Source organism: Caenorhabditis remanei, chromosome X (genome assembly GCF_010183535.1).
Source record: "Caenorhabditis remanei strain PX506 chromosome X, whole genome shotgun sequence".
In the NCBI taxonomy this organism is placed as follows: domain Eukaryota; kingdom Metazoa; phylum Nematoda; class Chromadorea; order Rhabditida; family Rhabditidae; genus Caenorhabditis; species Caenorhabditis remanei.
In genome coordinates this window covers 8143629-8170444 of record NC_071333.1, presented here as the reverse complement: position 1 = coordinate 8170444, position 26816 = coordinate 8143629, and the positions used below count along the sequence as shown (strand labels likewise).

The following is a 26816-nucleotide window of genomic DNA, read 5'->3' as shown; positions in this document are numbered from 1 at the left end:
CAAACATGTTTATGACTGAGAATTTTAGATTGACGATAATGTGGGACTCACGCAAGTCGACGAGCCACCGTCTAACCAGAGTGACGCTACAATCGTCGATATGCAGATTCGGAACGCTACGAAAGATGCCGCTATTTTGGATGACGAAGTTCCAGTGAAACTTTTGGAAAAGGCTGATCAGAAACCAGATGAGATCAAAAAATGGATTGCTGATATCAAGGTAAGAATACACATTTTATTTTGCATTTACATAAATTTTGACTTTCAGGAGTTCCACAAGAGCAAGCCAGCTCAAACTGTTCACTACAGAACCCAACTCCCGGATATTGAGACATTGATGCAAGAATGGGCACCAAAATTGGAAGAGATTCTGAAGACCACAAAAGTGAGTAAAATTCTCTCTCATATTTCTCATTTACTTTGTTCATTATGCAGGCCCCATCTTCCGATTTGGATGTTCCATTGGAGAAGTACGTCGACATTTGTCTCAACTTATTGGACATTCCTGTGGGAAAAAGTCGTATTGAATCTCTCCATTTGCTTTTCTCTCTTCTCAACGAATTCAATAACTCTCAACATTTCCGCAATCTGGCACAAAATAACAATTTGAGAGGTGAAACTGGAGAAACGATGGACAGATTGGAACTTTGATATGTTGACATTTCAACTAAACTGATAAAATACAAATGTATACGACTCTGTGTCACAAACTGACATAATTTTGACTTTTCTTTTCCTTCTTCATTTTATTTGGACTTTTCTCTATTTTTCTCTTTTTTCTCTCTTGCTGTCATTATACAATCCCGGCTTGTCTTCAAACTATCTATCCACTCTGTCATTACTTGAACATCTATTTTTCAATAAATAAAATATTTCGAGAACCTTCGAAATTTTCGAGGTTTTTACTTCAACCGAAAATGACAACCTGAAAAACAGCTTTGTAATAATATATATATTCCCTCAAACAGGCACAGATAATAATATAGAACGATTGTCTACCTATAACTAGCAATATTTTCAATTTGGTTTTTTCTAACATCTTTTCCCTCGACTTCAAAAACAAAGAATTTTCCCATAGAGTGTTTCTATCCGTTTTTCATCTCACGTCACCTGAAGCTTTCCATTTCAGCCAACGAATAGTTGCCAAGAAACATTGTCTTGTTGCCTGGAGATTATTTTTCGGCATCCTCTCATTCCTGTCATTCTGACGAAAAGTGATGGCTGTACAAGTCAGCCATTTTTACGGCCCCACTCGTCTCCACCATTGTCTTCTTTTTCAATTCGTAATACCAATTTGGAGAGGTTACCCTGGTCTCCCGCCGTAACAACGACGCTCTAGAGATCGTTCGGAGTTGTCGTCGATTCTCTGTTTATTCATTTCGTCTATCTTCCCGTCTCTCTTTCATTGCACACTGTTCCTCTTCGACGGGAAGGACACACTATATCAACTCTCCCGATTTGCCACGAACTTTTTCTCTCGTAGAACTTGGTTTAGTTGTCCTTTTTAGTAGCAGCATACTTATATACAGAAAAATATATAAAACGCGCACATATTGTCGCGTTATTCGTTTCCTCATTTTTCACACCCACTTTCTCTTTTTCTCACTCTTTCTCAAAATTCCCTCACAAATCGACACCTAATTGGATAGTCATTATGCGCCTTTAATCCGTTGAGAATGCTCAAAAAAAGGTTTCTAGGTCATGTGTCACTCCTTTTCCTTAAATCTTTTTTTCTCGTCATCCAGAAGTCTCCGCCCTTAAACCATCGGGGTATGTGGGCTCAGCACTCTGTGTGCAGCCGGTTTGGAAATCCTTTAGCCTTATTGTTCTACAGGTTGTGCACATACACACTATGTGTCTCCTTTTTTTCTTCTATCTGTTCCCATCTCATGCAAACAATTACAGTTAACGTGGTCCACACGTCGAGTAGATTCTCTGTCCATAGAAATAGCGCTCTCCGTCTAGTAATCCGATTATCGGAAAACGTGTATAGGTAAGCAAGAATTATGGAGCGAGAAACTCAATTGTTCGTATCTAATCGTAGTTGCTCATAATTTGGAGATTAGCTAAACCCAGGCACTTTTCAAAACCAAAAATAATGAAGCAAAACTATTTCAAACGCAGTTATAATCTTGGTTTGCTCATAAAAGCCACCCATAAAGCGAAAAACGCTCTCTTTTTGGCAATTACCATTTTTTATGCCCAAAAAAACGTTTGAAACGGACAAAACTAGTTCACTCTTCTGTTTTTTTGCTCACATTACTCGATTTTTCATTCCTTTTCTACTTCTTTGACAGCTCGTCTTTCCGCACTCGTCACACCACAAGAACTGCCCGAACCAAAAAAGAGAAACGTCTGTTTTTTTGTTGCTTTATTGTTTTTTTTCTACTCTCACTCACCCACATCTTCTGGTTTTAATTCTCTATTCTGAATTTGCTATTCAATGCCGGCATGATGGCACAGTAGTCCTTTTTTCTTCATTTTTCCTTCTCCCATTCTCTTTTTCTCATTTGGGTCACTAATTTTATCCCATTCATTCTCACGCCTAGTCAGTCCATCCATCTGCCAGCCTTCTTCCCTATTCTTTCTCTTCTCTTCTCTTTCTTGCCGGCCTCAACACATTTCCTCATCGCCGCTCGCTCGCTCGCTCGTTCTCCTCTTTTTTCTCTCCGCCACGGAACACACGTCAGTCAAAACAGGATGGCGCATTTTTTGTGCGCTCTTATTTTTTATTGTAACAAAAAATATATATTCGCAACAGCCGCCCAGCCGTTGATATTTTTCTTATTGTTGGGTGGCTGAAGCAAATCTTTGACTTCTTTTATTAAACTTTCCCCTGCCTAGACAGACCGTCTTGCCGTCGCATTCATCTCCTCTTGCTGTGCATTCTCTACACATGACCTATGGACGATACAGGTAAGAATCAATAAATGTGAATCACGGTTTTTAAAGGAAGCAATTTCAGAGACGATGTTGCAACACTTTATGACGTTTTCTGCGAACTTGGAGCACCGAAACCGGGTGAAAAACTAGCAACACTTCATTTCAAATATCCAGACGATTTTCACGATCCAGGAATTGTCAAGAGCATCCAACAATTTGCATTTCCATGTCAACTCAAAGAGTAAGATTTTAGAGAAGTTTTGGACAATCTTTTACGGTCGTTTTTCCAGAGTTGAGCTCGACGCCGTCCAACTGTTCAGTTTCGTGCTGACTGATTCAAATTCAAAGTTCTCCTTCGGATTTTGTCGTTACACACCAAGGACCGACACGTGCATTTGCTTCTTGAGGTCAGTGTCAAACTCTCAGAAAAGTCGTTTTCTGACAAATTATCGTCGTTTCCCTATTGAAAAATGAGTTGACCGATGAGGGATCAAGGCAAAGTATCACATTACGATGGCTCTTCTTTTGTCAACGTCACTCTGTTTAAAAAGACTGAAACAAAATGGGGAGAAAATCATAACAAAGTTCGTTTAGATGGATCATGACTTTCTGCAGAAAAAGAAGGCAGCATGCGGGGGGAGTGACGAGACAAATTGAAATGCCTTGAGCAAAAAGTAGCCGCGAGACGTTTCGGATTAAAAAGCATTTCCGTCACTGTGTGAGAAACAAAAAAAAACAAAAAAATCAGACTTTAATCATGACTTATGTCGTGACTACCGTGAGGAAGTGATGTGAAAATATATGGGGAGAATTCTGAGGTTTTTGAGTTGGTCACTTGGGTAATGGCAGTTGACAATGACGTATATTTAGGAGTGGGGACATGAGAAACCATGAGAAATGATCTGTATGATATCAGAATGGTTTTTCAGCGGATTCTTCTGGCCGAATGTGTTCTTCAAGGCACTCAACGATATCTCTCTGGTCATTCAAGCAGCTCAGAAGGAAGACGTCGAGTCTGTGCTCACTAAATTCTACCACACGGACATTCCAAACATTGATGAGTATCTTCGGTTCGCGGATCACAATCCAAAACATAATTATCGGATTGTATTTGCTGAGAAGATTCCGGATCCAACAAAACTTCCAACATTGAGTGCCGACAAATACTTTCTCGAGTTCTACAATGCCATCGATCCTCGTCAAATGCTCGCAATCTTTGCTAGTCTTCTCAAAGAACGTCGGATTCTTTTCACTGGACGGAAAGTGGGAACATTGAGTTCATGCCTCCATGCGGTCTCAATGCTACTCTACCCAATGTGTTGGTAAGTCATCAATATAGTTTCTCGTTGGAAAATATGTGTCTATTGGTCATAAAATAGTGTAAATACAAATGAATCACAAAAACTTTTATCAAGTCTATGATAAGATAATTTGCTGGCATAGGTACACAGTCCAGCAGGAGCAAATAATGACTAAGGAAAGGTGTTTTCATATACTTTTTGCTCTGAACAAGTCCAGACAGTAAAAACGCATAACGAGCAACACATATATGAAAATATACAGAATAGGCAAACTTCTGGCGGAGAATTAAAAGGAAACCAACATTGAAATTTGTTTCAGGCAATCCGTGTTCATCACAATTCTTCCGGAATCGTTGGTGGATATGGTTATGGCACCAATGCCGTATTTGATTGGAGTTCCAAAGACTGTCTTAGATACTGCGGTTTGTGTTCTGCTATCATTTCAATAATTATATATTTCTTTCAGAATTTGAACTTGAGAGACATCGGTGAAGTGGTCATTGTGGATATCGACGAGAAGACTTTGACAAGCCCATTCGATGATGTTGCTGCAATGCCATCGGAAGTGGTAACCTTCTTGAAGACTCAGCTTCGTTCCCAATCAGCGATGGATGACACCTTCGCCAAACACTTCTTGCGTGCAATGGTCTTACTTTTCGGTGACTACACCAGCGGATTTACAGGAGATACACCGGAGACTCTGGTTTTCTCAAAAGAACGGTTCGTATCTCAACAGAGACCGTCTTATCAGGCTTATATTGACTCTTTGTTGGGTGCTGATGGTGTTCAATATCTGGAGAGAGTGAGTTCACAGCTTAAATAATGAGAACTCTAAGCAAGTTACGATTTCCAGTTCATTCATGATCGCTTGGAGTTATTCAAGGAAGGACACGTGCCAGGAGACCAATTTGAGATTGAAATCGAGCGAATGGATCTGAAAAATCGACCGGTAGGTAACTTCCTAATTCTCAACCAGAATAAAAAGAAAACTACAATAACGGGATTCGGTTAAACATTCAGGAGGAGATACCTGAACCGGTGGTGCACTCAACATTACATACAGTAAGAGTCGTGTTGTACAGCAGATCAGTTATTTCTTTCAAGTGTCTATCAATACAATTTTCTGTTTTTTGCATGATATTTCTGCCTTTTTTGGTTCGAAAATCACATCAAATATAATATTTTTTGTTTCCAGGTCAAGGAGAACGCCAACGACGTGATTGGAGCGCTGAAGACATCTGGAATTCAGGTAGGCAACTTACTCAACAATGTTTCTAATTGAATCTTCACAACTTTGTTACAGATTGCAAATCGGCTCCAACGTCTGACTCCAAGAGAGATTCGAAAAGCAGCAGCTAAGAAGAAGGCGCAGAGCAATGGAACCGAACAATCGCCAATGTCATTTGACAATCTTCAGTGGGAAGCGGTACGGGCATCTGCATTTAATTGCAAATTTTATTTGAATCATTTCAGAAAGGCGAGGAAGACGAGGAGGCAGCTATCGAGACCTGCAGAGACAATGTTCCAGTGGCTAATTTGATTGACTTTGATGAGCCATCTACTAGTGCTGGACTCACTTCAGTAGATGAACAATATTTTCTCCGTCCCGCTGAGCTTTCAACAACCAGAACGTAAGCTTTTGGTTCAACCTAAATTTTGAAATGAAAGTGCTAATTAGTGAGAAACCGTCAAGCTTATGTTTCCAAATTCTACTCTAAATCCGTCTTTCTATTCTGGTTTCGGTGGGATTAACTAGAAGCTTGCACCTGGTCATCGCGTTGAGATTCAGAGACTAATTATAAAACAAATTTGATGCTTTCACCCCGTTTATGTTTTCAGTTTCTCTCGTATTACTCAATTCGTGATATCACTTTTCATGTGCCCACGTACTAATAAGGAAAATGTAACGCTGAAATCTGAGAAAATGAGTAGCCTCATGACATCACAGTTTCACATTTTTCAGGTCCCCACCACAACAACTTGGGAATGTGTTTGCCGATCCGTTTGCCACGTCCCCAGATGGACCGGCTCCCCCATTGCCTTCACGACCTCCACCACCACTGCATCCTCGAATGATTCCGGCTCCACCAGTTCAACCATTTCCATCAAGTGGCTCATCGGCTCCCCATCTGCTTCAACTACAGCAAAGCCATCAATGGCAAATGTACCCGATTGGAGTCGGCACAACAGCTGCTCCTCTTCATCCTCCTGCCCCTGACTTCTACGCTCCCCCACCATTGCCGCCACGCCGTCCTGCCTCCGTTGGCCCATCGATTTCTTCCACACCGGCTCCGTTGTCAGGGCAACCTAATCCGACGGTTGCTTCTAACATCGCTGCTCAACCGCCGGCTCCTCCTATTCGCCACAAATGGGAAACTTTCGAATAATGTATAACTTGTGATTGAATTTTGGGAAAATAATTTATATATGTGTAAAGATTTAACAACCGCGAATTGTATTATTTTGCCTCCTTCCGTCCGTTTCCTTTTTATTTCTCTGTAATGTATATCTCCATCTTTTGTCAACTTCTCCTCCATCAACTAGTCAATATTTCTATTCTTATCATTGTGTAATCATTCGCATGCCCTACTGTCCCTGTGTGAAAAAGTCATAATGTTCATCTTTTTTTTTAGTCATTTTACACTGTGAAGTACTTTGTTCCTTTTCTTCATTTGTTTTCAAATTTTACCGTAATCTCATTCGATTGACTTTGAATGCCAAAATTCTCTGCGGAGAGGATTGTATATATATTTTTTGGATTGAATTGAACTGTAAAATTGGGTGATGTTAGTTATTATAGAAAATGTTCTAAATAGTATGCTGCTCATTAGAAGAAAAGAAAACTATTGCCCCTTTGGCTCGATTGTTCCAATTGAAGGTTAAATGTTTTCCGGCAAACTATCAAATTAGTGTTCTCCCATAATTTCTATCAAATCACATGTTTTCTTGGTCTGGAAATTGCGGATAACTGAAGCGTTCTTATCTTTGCGTATCTAGGACACACAACACCAACCCTTTGATTGAAGAGCAGTTCTTCTTGTTATCTATCGTCTTCGTGGCCCGATAATTGTTTCTTCTCGTCTCACGATTGACCATTTATTATTCACAGCCCCGTGTGTCGTTTCCCCCTTTCTTTCTATTTTGATGCACAGAGCAGTAATACGGATGGAAGAAGAGAGGTCAATATGCCTCCGCATATTACATACTATTTTGTATCATCAGAGAACAGTGCCGAGGGGACGATGGTCCCTCTCTGCATCATCGATTGTGACCTCCAATGCGCAACGTCGCCTTCAACACGGCAATTCTTCTTTTTCCGCCCCTCTATATCTTTGCCACTCTCTTTTCTCCGCTTCTCGGCACACAAGCGCACATTCGTTCGAGGCAACCGATACGCGTCCGCGACGCACATTCGTTTTTTGCATACGTGGAAAATATACACTGTGCTTTTCATTCGGCGTTTATCCTTCCAACCGTTCAGTTTATCTTTCCAAACTCACCGGTCAATTTTCAGTGTTTGTCTACGAATCTACTTGGGGATCTGAAATAACAATGTGAGTTTGTAATTTTATTTTTTCAAATATTGAAATAAAAAAGAAGAAGATCACCTGTGATACTTGTATTAACAGTAAAATAGTTCAAACTGATTACTATACGTTACACTACATCTCAGATTCTTTTCTGTCCACAAATAACTTCAGCCAATTCAAATATTTTGTATATCCCAGTGGCAATTTTTTTCTAGGAGGTTTTGAAGATTTTTGTAGAATAAAACTAATTCTTCATTCGTGTCCGGAATGTGACTCTTATTTTTTTAGGTTAGTTTGTTTGTTTTAAAATCCACATACAGTTCTTTTAATTTTCTCGTTTGCAATAGTATTGTTACAGGAAGCAACCGAAAGTTGGCGACATCGGAGTCATCCAAAGTTGGCCAATAATTGTGACAAAATCTGATCGTAAGAGGTTCAGCTACAAATTCATTGGATTGGGTCCCACGGACACAGGGAAAAAGGCTACGAATGTACAAAATGATTATCTGATCTTTCCATAAAACATTGTTTCAGGGAAGATTCCTTGCCTTGCACTCTGAAGATACAATCCCGAAAAAATTCTTCGAAGGTACTCCGTATGCAGGAAACATAAACAAAGCACTCAAGATTGCAAAAGATATTCTCAAAGAAAAAGCAGCTAAATGGGTATTTGTCATGAGATTACAACTTGAATGATAGCTATTTTATTACAGGGATCAGAAATAGGAAGAAAACACGATATTAACCAAAAGGTGATTCGTTCGGAGAATGCGATCAATTATATCAAAACTCAAAAAAGCAATCCGCGGATCTCAAAAAAGAAGAAGAAAAGTTCAGCCAAATCCAAGAAGGTACGTTTTTACATATCTTATTAGTTTACCATAGGCTAGCTTGACAGGTTTCATTATCGACACAGGTTCTATCTTGTTGCAAAAACCAAAATTTTTCAGACAGCTAAATCGAAGTCACCACAACAAAACAAACAACAAGTTGAAGACCTCATCCCGAATATCGAGGCAATCTCAAATGGAGAGGCCAGTCATCCTATTGCACAAAATGAGAAAGTTCCTGTCGAAGCTGAAATCATCACAGATGACAAGGAAACTCTTTCAGCAATTGAAGGAACTAGGAAAGAAGAGGTGGAAGATGCCCGCAAAACTTGTGAAAGAGTTGGAAAAGCTCCGAAGATTGAAATCGTGGAGGAAGACAAAGGCACCACTAGTGGAGAAGCTAATGCTCAGGAGCAAGTTGAGATCTCTAGAAAAAATAAGTTTTCGAAAGAAGAATCTCCACTTGATGCTCCAGAAGTTGAGCAAATGGATATTGATGGAGAGCAAGATCAATTTGTCGAACCGCAAGAAGATGCTGACGATAGCGTTGAAGAGGAGCGTGTAATTCAAGAAGCGAACACCTCCAATTCATCCTGGAGAGACTTCTTTGGGGTCTGTTTTTCTATACATTCTAATGAAGATAACTCTTTTTTTACAGAGAGCTCGTTTTTGGTAGAAATGACAATTTGAACTCGATGTTTATCAATTCTGCAATCTCAGCTCCATCGCTTCGCCAATTTCTTTCCTAAATTTTCCCTATTATCCAACATCAATCTGAATTTGTCTCTAGTTTTTGACGTCGCCATCACTGTTTTTTCCCGTAATTTATTACCACTTTGTCATCAACCTTCATTGTTTCGTCATATTTTGTAAAACTTCCTATCCGATAGTTTAACTAACCAACGCAAACTCTCATCTTTTAAAAATGTTCTCTGAAGTAAGTGAATTTCGATACAAGACATTTTCTGAATAAACTGCATCACCAATATGATAATTGTGAATTTTCCTTCAGAATTTTTTCTGAATATAGTTAAACAACTTTTCCAGATTGTCTGCATTCGAATTTCAATTCGGCAGCAGCATAGTGGAACTTAAGGCTGAAAAGTCTATTTACATGGGCACAAACTTTAAATAAAGTGTTAATAAGCCAGTTTTGGTTCAAATGAACATTTGATAAACTCTGTCACGAGGAAAACTTTTTTCACTATGTGTCAGTAATAAGGGTTTCCACTATTCAGGTTTTGTGCTTGATTTTCAATAGTCTCAGCAACTCAAAGAAGTTGTTGATGAGTTCCCGTCTATGGTGAGAAACCGCCAATGTCTCGGAAATGGCGTCGTCACGGACACATGGCGCTCCACTGCTTTAGCATATTCTTCCGCTTATTCATTTCTAGAACTTTTCTACTTTCCCTGTTCAAAACGAACAAAAACCAAAGAAGAAAACCCCATCTACATTGCGGAATATCACAAATTCTATACTATCTGTCAAAAAATTTAATAATCACATTAGTTTATTCTCCTCTCTCAACAAGATCGCATCGATTCGTGATAAACCTCATCAAGACGTAGAAATAATATCCGTATCGAGTGCAAGTTGATCTACCTGGCCTACATGCACTTTTTATCCACGGAAACACATTATTTGTTACAAGCGATCATTATTTCTCTTTTTCAGGTTTGAGGTGCAACTGCTCTTTCCTATACTATGGATCACTTCAAGATAGCCCATTCCCACATATAACCAAACCATGAGTCTGAATTTAAGATATCAATAGGATGGTATAAACTGTGATATTGTTTTTCGGATTAAAATCTCGCTTTTCAGACATCACAACACATTCGTGGTGGCGAAACTACATGCATCAGCAGAACCCCCCGGTGGAAGGCCACAATTGCAACTCAAAATAACTATGCAAAAACTAATCCTTAGTGTATTCTTCTGAGTGAAAATTCATCAATAAAATGTTTGTACAGTGCAACCAATCACAAACTGAGCAAATTTAGGCTGTATTAGTCTGAAACTATTTTTTTTTTGATTTCATCTTCTTCGCCATGTTCGATTCGATCGAGAAATGAATTTTCATGTTTCAAAACCATCATAAATCAGAATAATCGATTTCCAGATTTGAATTATTAACTTTCGCGCCAAAACAGTTTAAAGGGATGGGCCGTTTTTCCTCCGAAGGTCTCGACTGGATTGAGTATGAAAGGGGGGCGCTTGCATATGACAGAGAGCGCATTGTCTATTGATTCTTTTTTTATTCTAAAATTTTTGTAGAACTGACCTTGTTTTTCCAGTTTTGTCAAATTTTTCCAGTTTTCTGTAATTTTTAAATTATTGAAATTATGAGTGTCTAGTACCTAATCTTTTCAAAGTGATAATATACGTAGTAAATGATGAATTTTAGGCTCAAAATTTTTAATACCAATTTCGGAGAACGTTTATTTTTTCTCATTCTTTTATTTTATTTCTTCAACATAGAAACTAAGAATCAGCTTACTTTCAGCTGAGAGTTGTTTGTTGTTCAGATTATTTCAATTTCAACCGACTTATGTTCATTTCCGGATATCTTTCTGACTAGTCTTTACTCGTCACTTTTCTTCGCAGTTTTATGAGAAGCACCAGATGTTCGTACTCTGTCGGAAAGTCGGAAAAGTATATTACCGAGCCGGGTGTCATAAACCCATTATTATTCAAGATCCCAAGTGGAAATAAGATGCTGTAGACCACAGTTGTCTTTATTGCTGTTCATTGCCAAGAGATTTTACAGAATGATAGCTGCGTTTCCATCTGAAAAAAAAACTGATTAGAAAGCATAAAGTTTTTCGTTATCATACCAAGTCATTCTCAGTGACACTTTCCAAGTTGGCACTCAATTAAAAACTCAAACCATCATCAATTGACACGAACCATCTTCAATTTATACAAACCATCTTCAATGAGTTGCAAATAGAAATGTGGTTCTAGGGTGGAGATGAATAAGGTAAATAACGTTTCTCATTTACATAATAATTTTATTTATGAAGAAACTAACTGATTGGAATCAAGGATTTCACGCATTATTTCAAAGTTCAATCTCTTCTTATAATTTATTATCGTTGCTTCTTGACATGTTTATCCAGACCATTTCAGATGACAGACAAATTTGTGGTAGATGTCTTGGTCTTTGCAAGTCCACCAGCATCAAATATCGAAATTATTCTAAGAAATCATAGAATAAAATTCGAAGGACGCACGATCAAGGTGTTAGAAGCGTCAAGTTTTGAAACAATTCGTGAATTCGATTGTTCTCTAGTATTGAACAAACCAATGAAGCACCCAGGGGACCGATGTAGAACTATCCTTTCCGTTATATTCGCTCCATCGTAAGTGTGTTGGTATTACTAATTCAAAAAGTCTGTTAAAACTAAAACAAAACGATTTTATTGCAGAGGCGGACTACAGTTGGCATTCTATGATTCAAACATGGATTACGTTGGCTATGTAGTTGAGGAATTCAATAAATTCCTTATATCCAATAAAGACCGTGAGTTCAATTTGAAACAATCATATGATCTCTTTGCCTTTTTTTAGATGTCATACAAAAACGAGCGTTAATTGAGTATGCCACTGTGGTGACGGTAAGTACTCTACCAGTTTCCACTGTAGAAAGTCTCGACGTGAATCATTTTTAATGAGCTGAAAATTAAGATGTGGTTCTTAGTTTGTGATGAATAAAGAAAATAACATTTATCCTCTATGTAATCTTTTTATTTATGATGAAACTAACTGATTATGATCTTGTAGTTCACACATATTTTTCTAGTTCTAACTCTTTTCATTACTTTTCATTATTACTTCTTTACAAGTTTATCCAGATTATTTCAGATGATAGACAAATTCGTGGTAGATGTCATGGTCCCTCCAAACCCACCAGAATACTTGAGCAAGGCTATTCTGAAAGAGCATAGAATATCATTCGAAGGACGGACAATCCAGGTGTTAAATGGATCAAGTTTTGATACAGTTCGAAAATACGATTCCTCTCTATTATTAAACAAACTATTGAAGCACCCAAATTCGCAAGAGAGAGAGAGAGATATAATAATTCTTTCTATTCGATTCCAAAACGCGTAAGTGTGCTGATATTACTTAAATCCATTGATGCTTTAAAAACTCACGGTAACAAAATGCTGTTATTTCAGAGAGGGAATAAAGTTGGCATTCTCTGGTTCAAACGGTGATTACGCTGGATATGTTGTTAATAAATTCAATGGGTTCCTCGAAGCGAATCAATGTCGTGAGTTCAATTTTGAACCATCACATGATCTTTCTTCGTTTCCAGAAATTCGACAAAGTCGAGCGAAAATCGAGAACATCCCAACTGTTTATACACAGCAAAGTATAACTCCATCAAATCCCACCAAAAAAAGAAGAGCTGAATGGGTATGTGAGATTGGAGATTACGTTTTGAATGATAACTTTTTTACAGGGATTTGAAATCGAACAAAAACAAGATAATAATAAAAAGTTGATTTGTTTGGACAACACACAACAGAAGGAACAAATTCAAGACCTCAACCCAAATAACGAGATAGACGCAAATGAAGTAGACAATCTTCCTGTTGAGAAAAATTGGACAATTCATGTCGAAGGTCAAATCATCACAGGTGACAAGGATGCTCTCTCAGCAATTGAGATAACTAGGAATGAAGAAGTGGAAGATATCCGCAAAGCTCGTAAAGCAGCTGGAAAGGGATCAAAGATTGATGCAGTTGTAGAAGAAGACAACAGTAAAAAAAACCGATGCACAGAAACAAATCAAGATCTCCGGAAAAAATAAGCTTCCGAAAGAAGAAGGTCCACTTGATGCTCCAGAAGTTGAACAAATGGATGTCGAGGGAGACCAAGGTCAAATTGTCGATCAAGAAAAAGAACAAGATATCGAACCAGAAGAAGATGTTGATGACAGCGTTGAAGAGGAACGTGTCATTCAAGAGTCAACCACCTCCAATTCATCCTGGAGAAACTTCTTTCGAGTATGTTTTTCAATTCATTTTAATCAATCGAACCTTTTCTCTTACAGAGATTCCGTTTTTGGTAGAAATGACAACTCGATGTTTACCAAATCTGCAAACACAGCTCCATCGCTTCGCCAATTTCTCTCCTAAATTTCCCCTATTATCCAACATCAATCTGAATTTTTCTCTAGTTTTTGACGTCGTCATCACTGTTTTTCCCATAATTTATCAATACTTTGTCATCAACCTTAATTATTTCCTCATATTTTGTAAAACTTTCAATGCGATAGTTTAATTAAATCAGCAACACAAACTCTCACCTTTTAAAATGTTTTCTGAAGTAATTGAATTTTGACACAAGACATGTTTTGAATAAACTGCATCATCAATATGATAATTGTAAATTTTCCTTCTGATTTTTTTTGAAACTAGTCAATTAACTTTTCCAGATTTGCTGCATTCGAATCTCAATCCGGCAGCAGCCTAGTGGAACTTTACGCTAAAACATCTTATTACATGATCACAGCAACAAGGGTTTTTAGTATTCAGGTTTTGTGCTGGATTTTCAATAGTCTAAGCAATTCGAAGAAGTCGTCGATGAGTTACCGTCTATCGTGAAAAACCGAAAAAGTCTCGGAGTCGTCACGGACACATAGTGCTCCTCTGCTTTAGCATATTCATCCGCTTATTCATCTCTAGAACTTTTCTACTTTCGTGAAGAAGTCGTCGATGACTTCCTGTATATCGTTTCAGGTTGGTGGTGCAACTGCTCTCTCCTATACTGAGGATCACTCTAAGGTGGCGCATTCTGCCGATATGACCAAATAATGGATCTGCATTAAAGATATCAATAGGATGGTATATACTGTGATGTTATTTTTCGGATTAAAATTTCGCTTTTCAGACATCACAACACATTCGTGGTGGCGAAACTACATGCGTCAGCAGAACCCCCCGCTGGAAGGCCACAATTGCAACTCAAAATAACTATGCAAAAACTAATCCTTAGTGTATTTTTCTGAATGAAAATTCATCAATAAAATGTTTGTACAGTGCAACCAATCGCAAACTGAACAAACTTAGGCTGTATTAGTCTGAAACTAATTTTTTTTCTTCATATAATTTTTTGAATTAAAATCTTTTCCTCATTCTTTTTCGATTTTCCTTCAACATAGAAATTAAGAATCAGTTTACTTTGAGCTGAGAATTGTTAGTTGTCCAGCTTATTCAAATTTCAACCGACTTATGTACATTTCTGGATATCTTTCTAAATAGGTTTTCCCCTGACCTCTTTTTGGAGTTTTATGAAAAGCCCCAGATGTTCGTACTCTGTGGGAAGAGTATATTACAGACCTGGGTGTCATAAACCCAGGTTTTTTTTCCGATCCCGAGTGGAAACATGATACTGTTGACCACAGTTGCCCTTATTCTATCCAACCAATTGTTTTTTTCATTTTCCTTTCTAACTTTTGAACAACTTCCACCCCTGAGATATTTTTCTGCATACCATAACCGCGTGATTTTTCTTCAGAGTTTGATGAAAGGAATCAGATGTTCATATTCTTTCGGAAACAGAGCCGGTTGCCGTTACCAAAAACATAGGTTAGATGGAAAACTTCATGGAGAGGGAAGCTTCTCTTCTTTAATTAACTAAATCGTTGCTAAACCCCCGCTCAACTTAAAAATCTTCTACAGTATTATTTTGGGTTGTCTTATTGTTTGAGATCTGTTTCGATGTGTTTTAAAACTGGCGCTGCGCTGCTGTTTTCGATAGTTGTACTTTATTGAAAGATGGTCCTTGCCAAACCAACAAATCGTTTCTCCAACACACAATAAAAATCAATCCAGAACTTTTAATCTTCCCTCTCTGGCTCCTAACGCACTATTTCTCCTTTTTGCACTCTTTTCTGAGGTTCTCCACATTTTCTCGTGTACAAACGCACTTCTTTGAATGACGCGTACTCGTAACCAGGACAACCATCAGATGTGCTTGCATTCATTTCCATATTTTTCCTTTTTTAATCCAATAATCGTGTCAACCCAGCAATGTTTCCTTTTGGATCTTCGTGTTCTAAGAACGTTTCGGAATGAGAAAATTAGTTTTTTGGATGAGTCCGTGTTAAGTGTGAATAACAGGTAAATGATGAGAAAAATAGAAAATTTTTTGTAGAGTGCGCATTTCTTGAATTCTGATTTGTTTCCACAGATGTTTTGTTTAAAACCTTCTAAAAGAACATGTTTTCAGTATAACCCGTTAAAAACGAAACTTATGCCGCTTTCTAACTTAGTGTACTATCAATCGTCAACATTGTATAAAACTACCAATGTCTATTGTCTTATCTTTTCCTGGTGTTCCATTTCTCGTTCTTCTCGCCTGGTGTCATTTCGTTATGCACAAAGCGTCAACAAACTTACTTTTGGGAGACGAACAGCATCCGACCACAACGCTTCTGTGCTTCATACACTATTTCATTCTGACCGCAAAGCAGTAGGACGTTGGTCCTTTCCGAGGAGCCTCTTCAATACACAACAAAAACAGCACAACATTTTTTCCTCTGCTCTCTCTAGCACCAGCTGCACTTTTTTTTTCTTTTGCACTCTATTTCTCCGCTTTCCTCGTTTTTCGTATGAAAGTGGGGTCTCGTTACAAAGACACGCGTTCGTTTCCAACTGTTTTTCGCATACGTGGAAGAAATTTTTTTCTGAATATATAATTTCATGTTTTTTCCTTCTCCTCTCGTTTACTTTTTCTTTCAAACTATCTTCAACTGCTTGTTTTCAGAATTCTTCTGAGCTTTTAATTGGGGATCTTCAGAAAAATGTAAGTTGTTGGATTAATCTTTTCACTATGTAAGATTATGCTACGAGCAAATTCATTTATAAAAAATACGTTTTTCTCATTGTGTATTATGTATACATTAAAATGAGCATCAGTTTATTATCGGTGTTGTCCAAACCGTTTCCGAATTCAGATATAGTGCATGAGAGATACTGTTAATTTAATTTGAATAAAATCATTTGTCATTTCAGGGACATACGCGTAGGAGATGTCTGCGTCATTAACAAATCTCTGGCTGTAGTCGTGAGAGTTCACAGGAAATTCACAGTCAGATATATTGGCTATTCACCGAAGTACCCACACTCATTTGAAAAGGTAATTGTGTAGTCTTGATTCTCCAACGAAAATTTTATTTTTAGAGCCGATTTGTTGCTTTTCACTTCGAAGACCAATTCAAACCCGGTGTTCATTTGAGAGAGGGGGCATTAGAAGCAGCTAAAAACATTCTCCAGATCAGAGGGCAGGATTGGGTAAATATCACTTAAAAAAAATCCCATACAAAAAATAGTATTTTAGGGATCCGAGTCGGGTAGAAAACCATGTGAGCAAGAGAAGTTGATTCGTTCCGATAGTGCGAACAGAGACATTGAAATATACAAAGAGCTTCGCAAGTATCTTCGCGTACTTCGCCGAGTGAATCGTGGCGGACGTCGTGGCGGACATCGTGGAGGAGGTCACAATTTTATGCCAGGAAGAGAAGACGGCGTTCATGCTGAAGTCGAAGGAAACCAAAATGACAATCTTCATCATGAAGGCAATATCGTTATCCCAGATGTACAAGAAGACGTTCAAAACCAAGGCAGTGAAGATGTTTTTGGCGGAGAAAGTGATATGCCTCAAAATGAAAAAGCCAATCTTGACGGCGAAAAGAACGGAGATCTACCAGTTGAAGCAGTCGCCCACCATGGCGCAGAAGTTGATATTTTAGCAATGGGAGAAGGAAATCGCGGCGGCGAAGATAATGATTATCTTCCGAATGGAATTCATGATGGAGAAGGTATTATCCCAGTGGAAATTCTTGGCAGCGGAGAGAATGGTTATATCCCAATTGAAGCTGGCCACTTTTGTGAGGAGACCGATATCATTTTGACAGCTGTAAAAAGTGACTCTCATGGAAACCAGGCTGTTCTCCCAGCTGTAGCTGACAATGTCGTTGCCGAAAAGAACATTTGTCATCAAACCGGAGCAGACGAGTTAGATGACAAAGGAAACAAGACAATGTCAACCGAAGGTGACTTTGCTCTTCATGGATCGGGTTCGGTTTCCTTGACAAACAGCATTAATTGCCAAAAATCTCAGAAGAGAGTGGCTCCAACAGAAGAGGTTTGATCACAATTACTTTAATTATGGACACCATCAATTATTGTAATTTTCAGGATACTGACAATTTCGACGACAGCATTGAAGAAGAACGCACAATTGACCCACCGAGCCCGAAGCGCGACAATAAATTGTGCATAATTTCTTAAAGGTTCTATTTTCAATTAACAAAATGCAAGAGTACCTTTTGTTTTTGAGAAATTTTGATCCTTTAGGAAATGAATCACATATATACTCTGAATTGCTTTGAGCATCTATCAGCTGTCTAATATTGTATTTATTGTTTATCTTTATCTCATTGTGATCAATATATTTTCTTCACAAGAAATCATCCAACAACCGAAATTGAACCGTATAATTTATCAATTTATAATTAATCAATTTATCTCCCAATCTCATCAATATTCAGTAATTCTTCAAAATAAAGTAATAAATAAAACAAGAGCACATGATTTCAGAAAAAAACACAAACATCTTTTCTCAGAAAAATCGTCTGCAGAGGTTCGAGTTGTTCGAAAAACAATGATAAAGACGTATAACGTAGTTGCTTATACATATTTAGATTTTTGATTCGTGTGTCTTTTTGAAAGAAGATTATATATAATAGAATTAATTCAAAACTCAAATGGGACTTTTGATTATGACGAAGAAAGCAATAGTGAACCTGCCGGAGTACACCGATGTGCAAGTACGAAATCTATTGAACAAGGAGTTATGGAAAAAGTTCAAACATGCTGTGGATTCTGGTTCCAAGCCGGAGCTTACTGACGAAAAAGGGGAAAGAAAGACGAGAAAGCCGAGCAAAAATTGGGATAGTTTTCCGAGTGGGACTGACAATTATTGTGGAATAGATAATCAGATTATCTCAGCAATAAGAGTCAACAAACTTGAAAAAAGTTGTTCATTAGTCCCAACATATTATGCACAAGTAATTTACAAAACAAATCTATAGTTTCCACCCTTGTTTCTTTTTTTCTCGAACGTTTTAATATTTTAACACAAGATTCCATCCAAGATTCAAATAACCGTGTCAAATTTATATAACGTTGTTAACTTTGTAAACTAAACACGATTGAATAAACACTGTCAAAAATAAATATGATAATATTCATGTAATATTGAATAGAATTGATTCATTTTTAGCATTTCGGACATCAGGAAAGATTTCACTATATTTTTTTATTCTTTTCTACACTAATATGCTGTGAACATTCAGAAATCAAATTTCAATTAGCCTATTTATGATTAGGTGTTTGTTTCCAGCGAAGATATTTGTCAGTTTCCAAACAAGATTGAACTAAATTGAACCTCCATTTGAAAAATTGCAAAATTCTTCCAGGTGCGAATTGGTTTTCACTAAAAATATTTGTTTTTGTGCTTCACTTTGAATAAGCATACCTAAAAGTGGAGGCATCAACATCTTTTAGAAATACTCTTCCTTCAGTCCATGTCTTACGACCTTCTTCAGCAATGTTAACCAATCGGCGATTGACATCATAGTATAAAATAAAATGCAGACCATATAGAATAGATGGAGCGTCAACCTGAAAATGGGATTTTTTTTGTCTTCACGCTTTTGAAAGTTTTCAAGACCATAGTGCATCGAAACTTGAGAATAGCTGGCGAATTGTAATATTGAGTTGGTGGTGGTCCATTTTCCAGTATCTAAACTTCATTTTGCAACATCTAAAAACGTTTTTCGGATACCTGACTGCTGTAGTTTCCAAAATCCGTCTCACCAAATTGTTGTCGGATGAATGATTTTGTTTCATCGTTTGCACATTCAAATACGAACATTGGCCTACAGAAGACATCAATCCACACTCCTGGACGAATATCCCACCAACGATAGTCACGTCTTGGCACGTCTGAGGCCAGAGTTTAGGACGACCACTTAAATCTAACAACTGATTACCTGGTTGAACTGGAAACGGGAGTCCAATGCGTTTCAAAAATAATTGTCCTTCAAATTCTTTGGTTTCCTCAATCAATGCTACAGTATGATCAGTACTGTAGACATACATCCTGTAAATTTTTCTCGAAATTTTGAAGAAATTTTTCATAAACCAACTTGAAAATCCGTTTCATACGACATCCATGGAAATCATTCATATGATCCAACCAACAACAACGATATACTAACATCGGTGGTCGGTTGATGAACTCTCGCTGATCAGGTAGTTTTGGAGCAGTTCTAGGAGCACCACGACGTCGAACAAGCCATGGATCTTCCGGAAGTTCCTCGTCCTCGTTCACTTTCATTCCGTGTTCTTCGAGAAAACTCTGAAAGAAAATAATATGTTGGATATACGCATTAATTTACTGACCCGAGTGAACCCATCACAAGACGTTATCCTGTAAATTGTTTGAAACAAATTGACATCTGATCCGACATTCAAATCACTCCAGTGCACATACGGCTTGCCAATTCGATTTGTTGCAGGTACTTTCTGACGACGGAAAATTCTACCCTAAAACAAATTTCATTACAGTATATCTCAAAATTAATATCACATGAAGATATCCAGTGTTGTCTACAAATGGCTCATTCACAGTAATAGTATCATCGTTGAGATGATAGTTAATCTTGAAAATACGAATCCGATGAACTTCTTCGTCAAGACCATCCTCTTCTGTATACGCATCAAAGGACAAGGCTGCAGAGTTGGCAGCTTCCGCCTCATAGAGAAGTGGACCAGCGCTGAAAATCTCAATTATTGGAAAAAAAAACTAGAAAAAAGAAAACCAACTTGCAAGAATGATGAAAACTGCGTTGTTTAGGATAATTTTGTACCAGATCTTCTTCAGCCACAAAACATTCTCCATTTTTATATTTCAGTTGATGACGTCTTCTCGGAGCTGGATCACTCCCAAACTGTTCCAGAATGTCTTCAGTTGGAACGTCTTGAGTTGAATCTTCGTAGCTTCTATAAGACATGCTTGTGGTGGAATGAATGTTGCAACTCTCTTTCGTTGTTATGTTTAAACGTTGGAAACGAAAGATCTGCGATATTTGGGTTCATGGTAGCGAAAGAAGTAGCAAGAGCGAAAGGCGAAAAAGCGGCGAAGAGTGAATAACGACATCCGGCGATGTAGATTTCCTTTTCTTTCCTGTCACTTATATTCTTTTACAATATGGAATAAAAACCGAAATAGAGAGAAAAATGTTGATGATGGAGAACTGAATGACAAAAAAAAAACAGGTGTGGAGTTTAAACATAACTAAAATTTTGATCAACCACACTTTTTTTAACACATGCATTTGTGAGTAGTAGCAGATAATTTCAGGACGTATGGGTAATAAAAACAGTGTATTTCATTCTGTGTGCTCTTTGAACTGATGTTAATTTATTTGTTAATTTATTTATTTATTTGTTGTTTGTTCAGGTTATGAGAAGTTTTGACCTGCGGAATTCAGAGCAAATGAGCTAAGGCAGAAAAATTCTAGAAACATTTTTACCTGGAATTAAAACTTGGAAACATGTCGATTTTTAATTGGGTAATCAACACAAAACATTAAAGCAAAATCAATTACAAAAAAAACTCTGATTGTGCAGAAAAGATACAACACACTCTTGCAAGAATTGTTATTAAAAGATAGATGCGAGATTGTAGATCAGCAAGCTTTCTACAGAAGACCACATGAGCAAAAACTGCAAGTAACTCATACAAACTACATCATGTACAGTAGCGGCCGCTGTAAATTTAGCATATCCTAGAATTTCATTTCTGTTATTGGTAAATGTTTTGTGGGGATATTTCAAAGATTTTCTTTCAGAACAAATTAAAAGAATTTGTATCTTGTAGAAGAATTTCTACCTCATTCCAACTTACCAAAAATTGACATTTAAAACAGCGAGTGCTGATATTTTAGTGATCGCTTCAGTTCTTTTCACCCTAAAAAAAGCAAATCTGAATTAAAAAAACCAACATTTCTGCAAACGATGATTCAGTATTCACTATTTACTTGCTTTTTCCACAAGCGAAACAAAAGCATTTGCCATCATAAATGTTCCATTTGTTCCAATTATTCAGGCACACACAGCAGTGTCCGTTTCCCGCATATTCCCGGAAAACAGTGTGAAGAGCAGTCGAAAAACGACCATTATTATTCTAGATAAGCAAAAGATTTCAATACGCGATTGTTTTGTTGTTGACCCAGCTGGGCCGTCCAGCCGGAGGAGGAAATGGACATCGCCACCTGCAAATGTGAACATTTCAAAACTGTATATCCTGGTTTTCCTCAAGAAGATATCTGTCGCTGATTCTGAACATAGATATTCGCTGCTTATTTCATATTCATTTCATTTCCGTTCATTACTTTCGTCAGGATCAAGCAGTCACTTCGGGAGAGAAGGAACGAAAGGAACAATGCCGACTTTCTTCGCTCTCAACCATTTGGTAAGAATATTTTATTGTTTTCTTCGAGAAACTGGAATTTATAAGTGTCCGGTTATTTACGAGTATCATTTCATTTGAAGAAATAATAACCGCAACTAAAAAGTGTAATAACCTATTAGGAAATGTGTGAACCTGAATGTTTTAGTTTTATTTTTATTCTCAAAGTTTGATCAAAATACTGTCCCTCTTGTACAATAAAACTGTATTCCTTCCGATCTTCTAGACATTTGTGGTCATCCCACAAATCCGTTGTAAATGTTGCCTTTTTTTCAAGTAGAAAAATACTCTAGTCGGCCATCACTACTTTCATTTTTCTAATCCGTGTTCTGGACTTCTTGACAATCCTCGAAACGAGTCATTTCAATACACAAACTTCTTCTCTCATCCATCTCAAGCCGTTTTTCACTTTTTTCTGACCTCTCGCCTCCTACTTGAAGATAAATGCTTGAAGTGAAGGAAGCGGCCAAAATATTTTTTTATAAATGAGATCTCTGAACAAATTCTGGTATGAAAAACGGAAGAATACTAAAAGACGTTTCTGCTTCTTCATATCCTCTCTGTCTTCACTTTTACCGTCAATCGCTTCACTTCTTTTCTATGAGAAAACTGTTTCGATCAACGAGACGTCGCAGTCCGTTATGCAATATCCGCTCGGTGGGTTCCTCTAATCTGTTCATCGTGGACGTTTTTCGAAGGAAACGATTGCATTTCACTTTTCCATTCCTTTCACTTTCAACTTGATACTTTTTTTGCTTCTGAAACCTAAGTGCCAACTTCCAACCTGACAGTACGGTTGGTGTTGCCTCCGATTGCAAATGGATTTCACTGACAGTCGTTGGCATAATTATACAATTACCAACCATTGGTCAAGATGGGAGACGAAGAACACGAAGAGACAAATCGTCTTCTTCAATTCAACTTTTTTCGTTTTCTAAGGATTGGCAATGTTCACAAGCGTTACATCTTTTGATTTTCCTTTTTTTGTTCTTCCAAGCTTTTCTAAAAGAAATTACCCATGTCTCCATATAATGAGTGTCTCCATCTAATGTATACTAGCAGATGTTCTCTTCCCTTTTTGAACGCATAATTAATGAATAGTGAGCAGATGCTCGCAAAGCCGCATAGGGTCCCTCTTTTGATAAATATTTTCTGATTCATGTAGGGATTAGTAACCTACTATTTTTAAGGATTATTCTTTCAGAAAGTATACATTTGTTCACTTTAGTTCTCGATGTTATTTAACTATTTGTCCTACATTTATAATCTTTCCCGGCAAGCAATGAAAATCAAAACAATTGAAACATTGTTTTTTGATCCCAAACGACCCTACAATTGTTATCATTCTTTTTATCACTATTGCGCGTATATTCGGATTTTCGGAAGAGAGTGATTAGAAAAAGGGCATTCACATAATAAACACGCATTTTTCGTCGGGGTCGATCATCAAGTAGTGAAAAGAGATGGAGACACAAAAAGAACGGACATCATACGGATTATCGTCGTTTTTTCCTCCCGTGTCTTCATCCTATTTTCCATTTTCCAATCGTATTTCTTCACTTCCTGTTGATTTTATGTGAATTGTTGTTGTTTTATTCCTTTTTTGCTACCTTGACGTAGTTCTCTTTTTCATGAACATTTCTATTCACACCATTCAGAACCTCTGCTTCTTCAAGTCCCATCTGTTTCATTTTTCTTTTGTTTTGACTCGGAGGAAAGGCTCGTCGCGTTTTTTGTGGCTTGTTTTGTGCCCCGGACTGACCATACCCTAATATTTGCACCACGGATAACTAAACCCAGATTTTGTCTGTTCTTTTGTATAAACGCCTGTGGCGAAAATTAGAAGAAACCCATGTTGCTTCGCAGAATGACCAAAGGGCATTGTTTGTAGTTTTGACAGAAGCAATATTTCGTTTTTGCTGCTGTTTACCCTAATTCATTCTTAACCTTCAATCCTCACTTTCTCTGACTTCAGCATTTCGTTTGAATTCATGAGGTTTCCATAGTTTATTACTATTCCAAAACGTTATAACCACCTGACACCTCAAAACTTTCACCAACTTGTGCTCTGTTTATTGACAACTTTTCTCGCACAAACATTTTTTTTCATAGTTAAATTCCCAAGTTCACCTCTCTTATCCGCAAACATTGGAACTATTTTGTGCCAAACGTTTCTCATGAATCACTCAATTTTTTCTTTGCTTCAATCAAACTATCTTTAGCAATAAATAAACGTAAAGTAGCGAACGCGTGTGGGCGAATGTGTAATAATGCGGAGCCTGATGAATGAATAAAGAGTAAAAATGCTTTCTGATGTAATAAATGCAACGGAAGGCGTTCTTTATTGTTTTTGACTTTGTTTTTTTTTACATTAGCAGCGACAATTTGAATTTTTCGATTCTGAAATTTATTTGGACAATGAAACATAGAAATTTGATAACAAGAGGTATAATGCTTCAAAAGTTTTGTTACTCACTTCTTACTACCGAATAACTTTCTGAACACAACATTTTAAATTATGCATTCTTTTCCTATTAGGGGTACATTCTGCCCGTCACCATTTCCATTTTTCCTTGAGCTGACCTTAAGTGAGTACTTTTCTCAAACCAAATATGTATACAAAACTGTATGTCTACCTTCACACATATTCATTGCCGATATTGACTTGCGCACTTTTCTTTGCACGATACACAGCTCTCAGATGGCATAGACCATAGAGTGACCAGAAGTTCTGTGTCGATTGCAATGTGTAATCCTGAACACCCATCCTTCCTCTCATTTTTCTCTCCTTCATTTGTAAGAACACTCCTGTTGTTTTTTTTGTTGCTGCTTTCTGCCAAGTTCGTAACGTACGTCTGCCCGGCATGACGGGAATCAGTCAGGTTTTGAATGAGTGACGACGTTCATCTTTTCTTTCGTTTTTATGCTTTTCCTTCTCTACGTCTACATCTCTCGTTTCCCTCCACCTAATCATTTACGGTTCGATTGGTGAATTCCTAATTTGAGAGGGAAAAGATTTATAAAAAAGATGAAAATGTACATACCAGGAGATTTTGACATTCTTTGCTTTTGCAATTTACTAAAAATGAATCCGCTTCTTGAGTAGATCATTATTACGGTATTAGTGCCTACAAATCCGGCGAGTGCAGAAAAAGTTCAAACTGGAAACTTTTCGAAGTGAAAAAATAGTTTTAATCGTTTGTCAAAGTTTGGATGGCGTATTACTGTAATTTGAAATGTTTGTCAGCGAACTTCTATTTTTTGATTGACTGAAACACCTCTCTAAAATTTGTAACCTACTGGATTTCTGCTTTCAAAATCGAAAATGACATCAAAATAGATAATCATGATATCATACGGTTCTTATTGTACTGTGGAAATACCAATCACTGTATATTTTTCAGCATACATCATTTCCTATTCACCCAATGACCATGCAATCATCTGATTTCATATTCAACTTTCTGTGAACACGATAAAAATCTATCATGCTGTCCTTTTTCAAACAGCCTAACCAATGACTAATCGTTTCAAACCTTGTCACGCTTTGTAAAACATGCATTCCAATTCTATGAAATGTTATATAATCCATTTTTGGTTGACCGTCCAAAAACTGTGAAAAATATTGAATTGAAAGATTGGCGATGGTATATTGAAAACAAGTTTTTTTAGAAAGAGAGAATTTAAAAATTGGATTCTTACTTTTTTTTGCTATTGTCACGCTCTGAGTTTGTTTCCAATGTCGATAGATATCTAACAAATTGCACTTTGACAATTTTACCGTCCCCCCCCCCCCTATTTCCTTTCTTCATTTCTTCCGCTCGAAATCAAAAATTGTCGATTTAGGTCTCACTTATAGTTTTTGTAAAGCTGTTATCAATTATATAAGGAAGTATATTGTCAAAAGATTATGATTGATGGGCCAACACCATTCAACCGCACGCACCTTGATCAGTATTACTACCTTAGTTCGATTGTTGGTCTAGACTGATTGACAGGTGGAGGTCTGTTGCCGTATTGCAAGTAGCAACTACCGTACCGACATTTTTTGGTTTGGTTTAGTTTGCGAAAGACTTCAAAAATAGGTAATAAATCAGATGAGAGGGAGAGAAGGAGGTAGAACCACAGAAGGCACGTTTGTAATGTAAGGGAATCTATACCTCTCCATTTTATGCGAACTTGATTATTTGTTAGGCGTCGTTATGATGACAAAAGCTTCTTTTGTGTTATTCTTTGTTAGTTTTGATTTTCTTTTCGGTCAGCTGGGTGAGAGAAACATTACAAAAACTCCTAATTTTTTCAAGAAATGACTCTAAACGTTTCGAACTTTCAAGTTCTATCTCTGAAGTGAGAAAAACATTTTTGTAGATCTTTCATCAACTTAATTCTTCACGGCTACGATTGGTTTGCTTAACAAACTAAATTAAAGCAAATTCCAAATCCAAATGATTTCTCCGTTAATCTCCAATCGTCTATTTCCCACCACCATCTACAACAACTCCGGCTGAATTATCGGTCGTTTGCATAATGTTATTCCTCAATCGACGCCTGCCTTCTACACCTCTTTTCGCTGCATTTCCGTCAGTTCCTTGAAACGTCTTGGTGGGGGCCAAGAGAGTGCTGATTCTCACACGCGAGGACCGAAACGTACTGTTACCACCAAAACGGTTAAAAGTGTACATCGGGCGGCAAAAAGAGAACTACTACTACTTGG

General features: G+C 37.5%; 6 protein-coding genes across 6 annotated transcripts; 5 read left to right on the top strand and 1 right to left on the bottom strand.

The window, feature by feature from the left end:
• Nucleotides 1-2896: 2896 nt before the first annotated feature.
• On the top strand, nt 2897-6571 carry GCK72_023573 (uncharacterized protein; the record flags this gene model as incomplete). The annotated part of the gene is made up of 11 exons (XM_003109765.2): nt 2897-2916; nt 2966-3124; nt 3174-3290; nt 3813-4205; nt 4504-4606; nt 4651-4986; nt 5038-5133; nt 5380-5433; nt 5488-5610; nt 5658-5815; nt 6148-6571. The coding sequence occupies 11 exons, from the start codon at nt 2897-2899 to the stop codon at nt 6569-6571; spliced, it is 1983 nt and encodes a 660-aa protein (XP_003109813.2).
• A 778-nt stretch (nt 6572-7349) lies between these two features.
• Nucleotides 7350-9220, top strand: GCK72_023572 (uncharacterized protein; the record flags this gene model as incomplete). The annotated part of the gene is made up of 6 exons (XM_053735450.1): nt 7350-7363; nt 8073-8205; nt 8249-8380; nt 8428-8565; nt 8665-9156; nt 9203-9220. The coding sequence occupies 6 exons, from the start codon at nt 7350-7352 to the stop codon at nt 9218-9220; spliced, it is 927 nt and encodes a 308-aa protein (XP_053579016.1).
• A 2457-nt stretch (nt 9221-11677) lies between these two features.
• On the top strand, nt 11678-13367 carry GCK72_023571 (uncharacterized protein; the record flags this gene model as incomplete). The annotated part of the gene is made up of 7 exons (XM_053735449.1): nt 11678-11910; nt 11977-12071; nt 12119-12165; nt 12413-12657; nt 12730-12824; nt 12870-12970; nt 13017-13367. The coding sequence occupies 7 exons, from the start codon at nt 11678-11680 to the stop codon at nt 13365-13367; spliced, it is 1167 nt and encodes a 388-aa protein (XP_053579015.1).
• A 26-nt stretch (nt 13368-13393) lies between these two features.
• GCK72_023570 (uncharacterized protein) lies at nt 13394-13695 on the top strand (the record flags this gene model as incomplete). Its single annotated transcript, XM_053735448.1, has 2 exons — nt 13394-13563; nt 13611-13695. The coding sequence occupies 2 exons, from the start codon at nt 13394-13396 to the stop codon at nt 13693-13695; spliced, it is 255 nt and encodes an 84-aa protein (XP_053579014.1).
• A 2240-nt stretch (nt 13696-15935) lies between these two features.
• GCK72_023569 (uncharacterized protein) lies at nt 15936-17853 on the top strand (the record flags this gene model as incomplete). The annotated part of the gene is made up of 5 exons (XM_003109571.2): nt 15936-16033; nt 16576-16699; nt 16744-16854; nt 16901-17707; nt 17761-17853. The coding sequence occupies 5 exons, from the start codon at nt 15936-15938 to the stop codon at nt 17851-17853; spliced, it is 1233 nt and encodes a 410-aa protein (XP_003109619.2).
• Nucleotides 17854-19083: 1230 nt separating this feature from the next.
• Nucleotides 19084-20642, bottom strand: GCK72_023568 (uncharacterized protein; the record flags this gene model as incomplete). The annotated part of the gene is made up of 8 exons (XM_003109607.2): nt 19084-19248; nt 19298-19369; nt 19412-19572; nt 19620-19729; nt 19776-19987; nt 20032-20175; nt 20219-20405; nt 20455-20642. 8 exons carry the CDS (start codon nt 20640-20642, stop codon nt 19084-19086), a joined length of 1239 nt encoding a protein of 412 aa, XP_003109655.2.
• Between the last annotated feature and the right edge of the window lie 6174 nt (nt 20643-26816).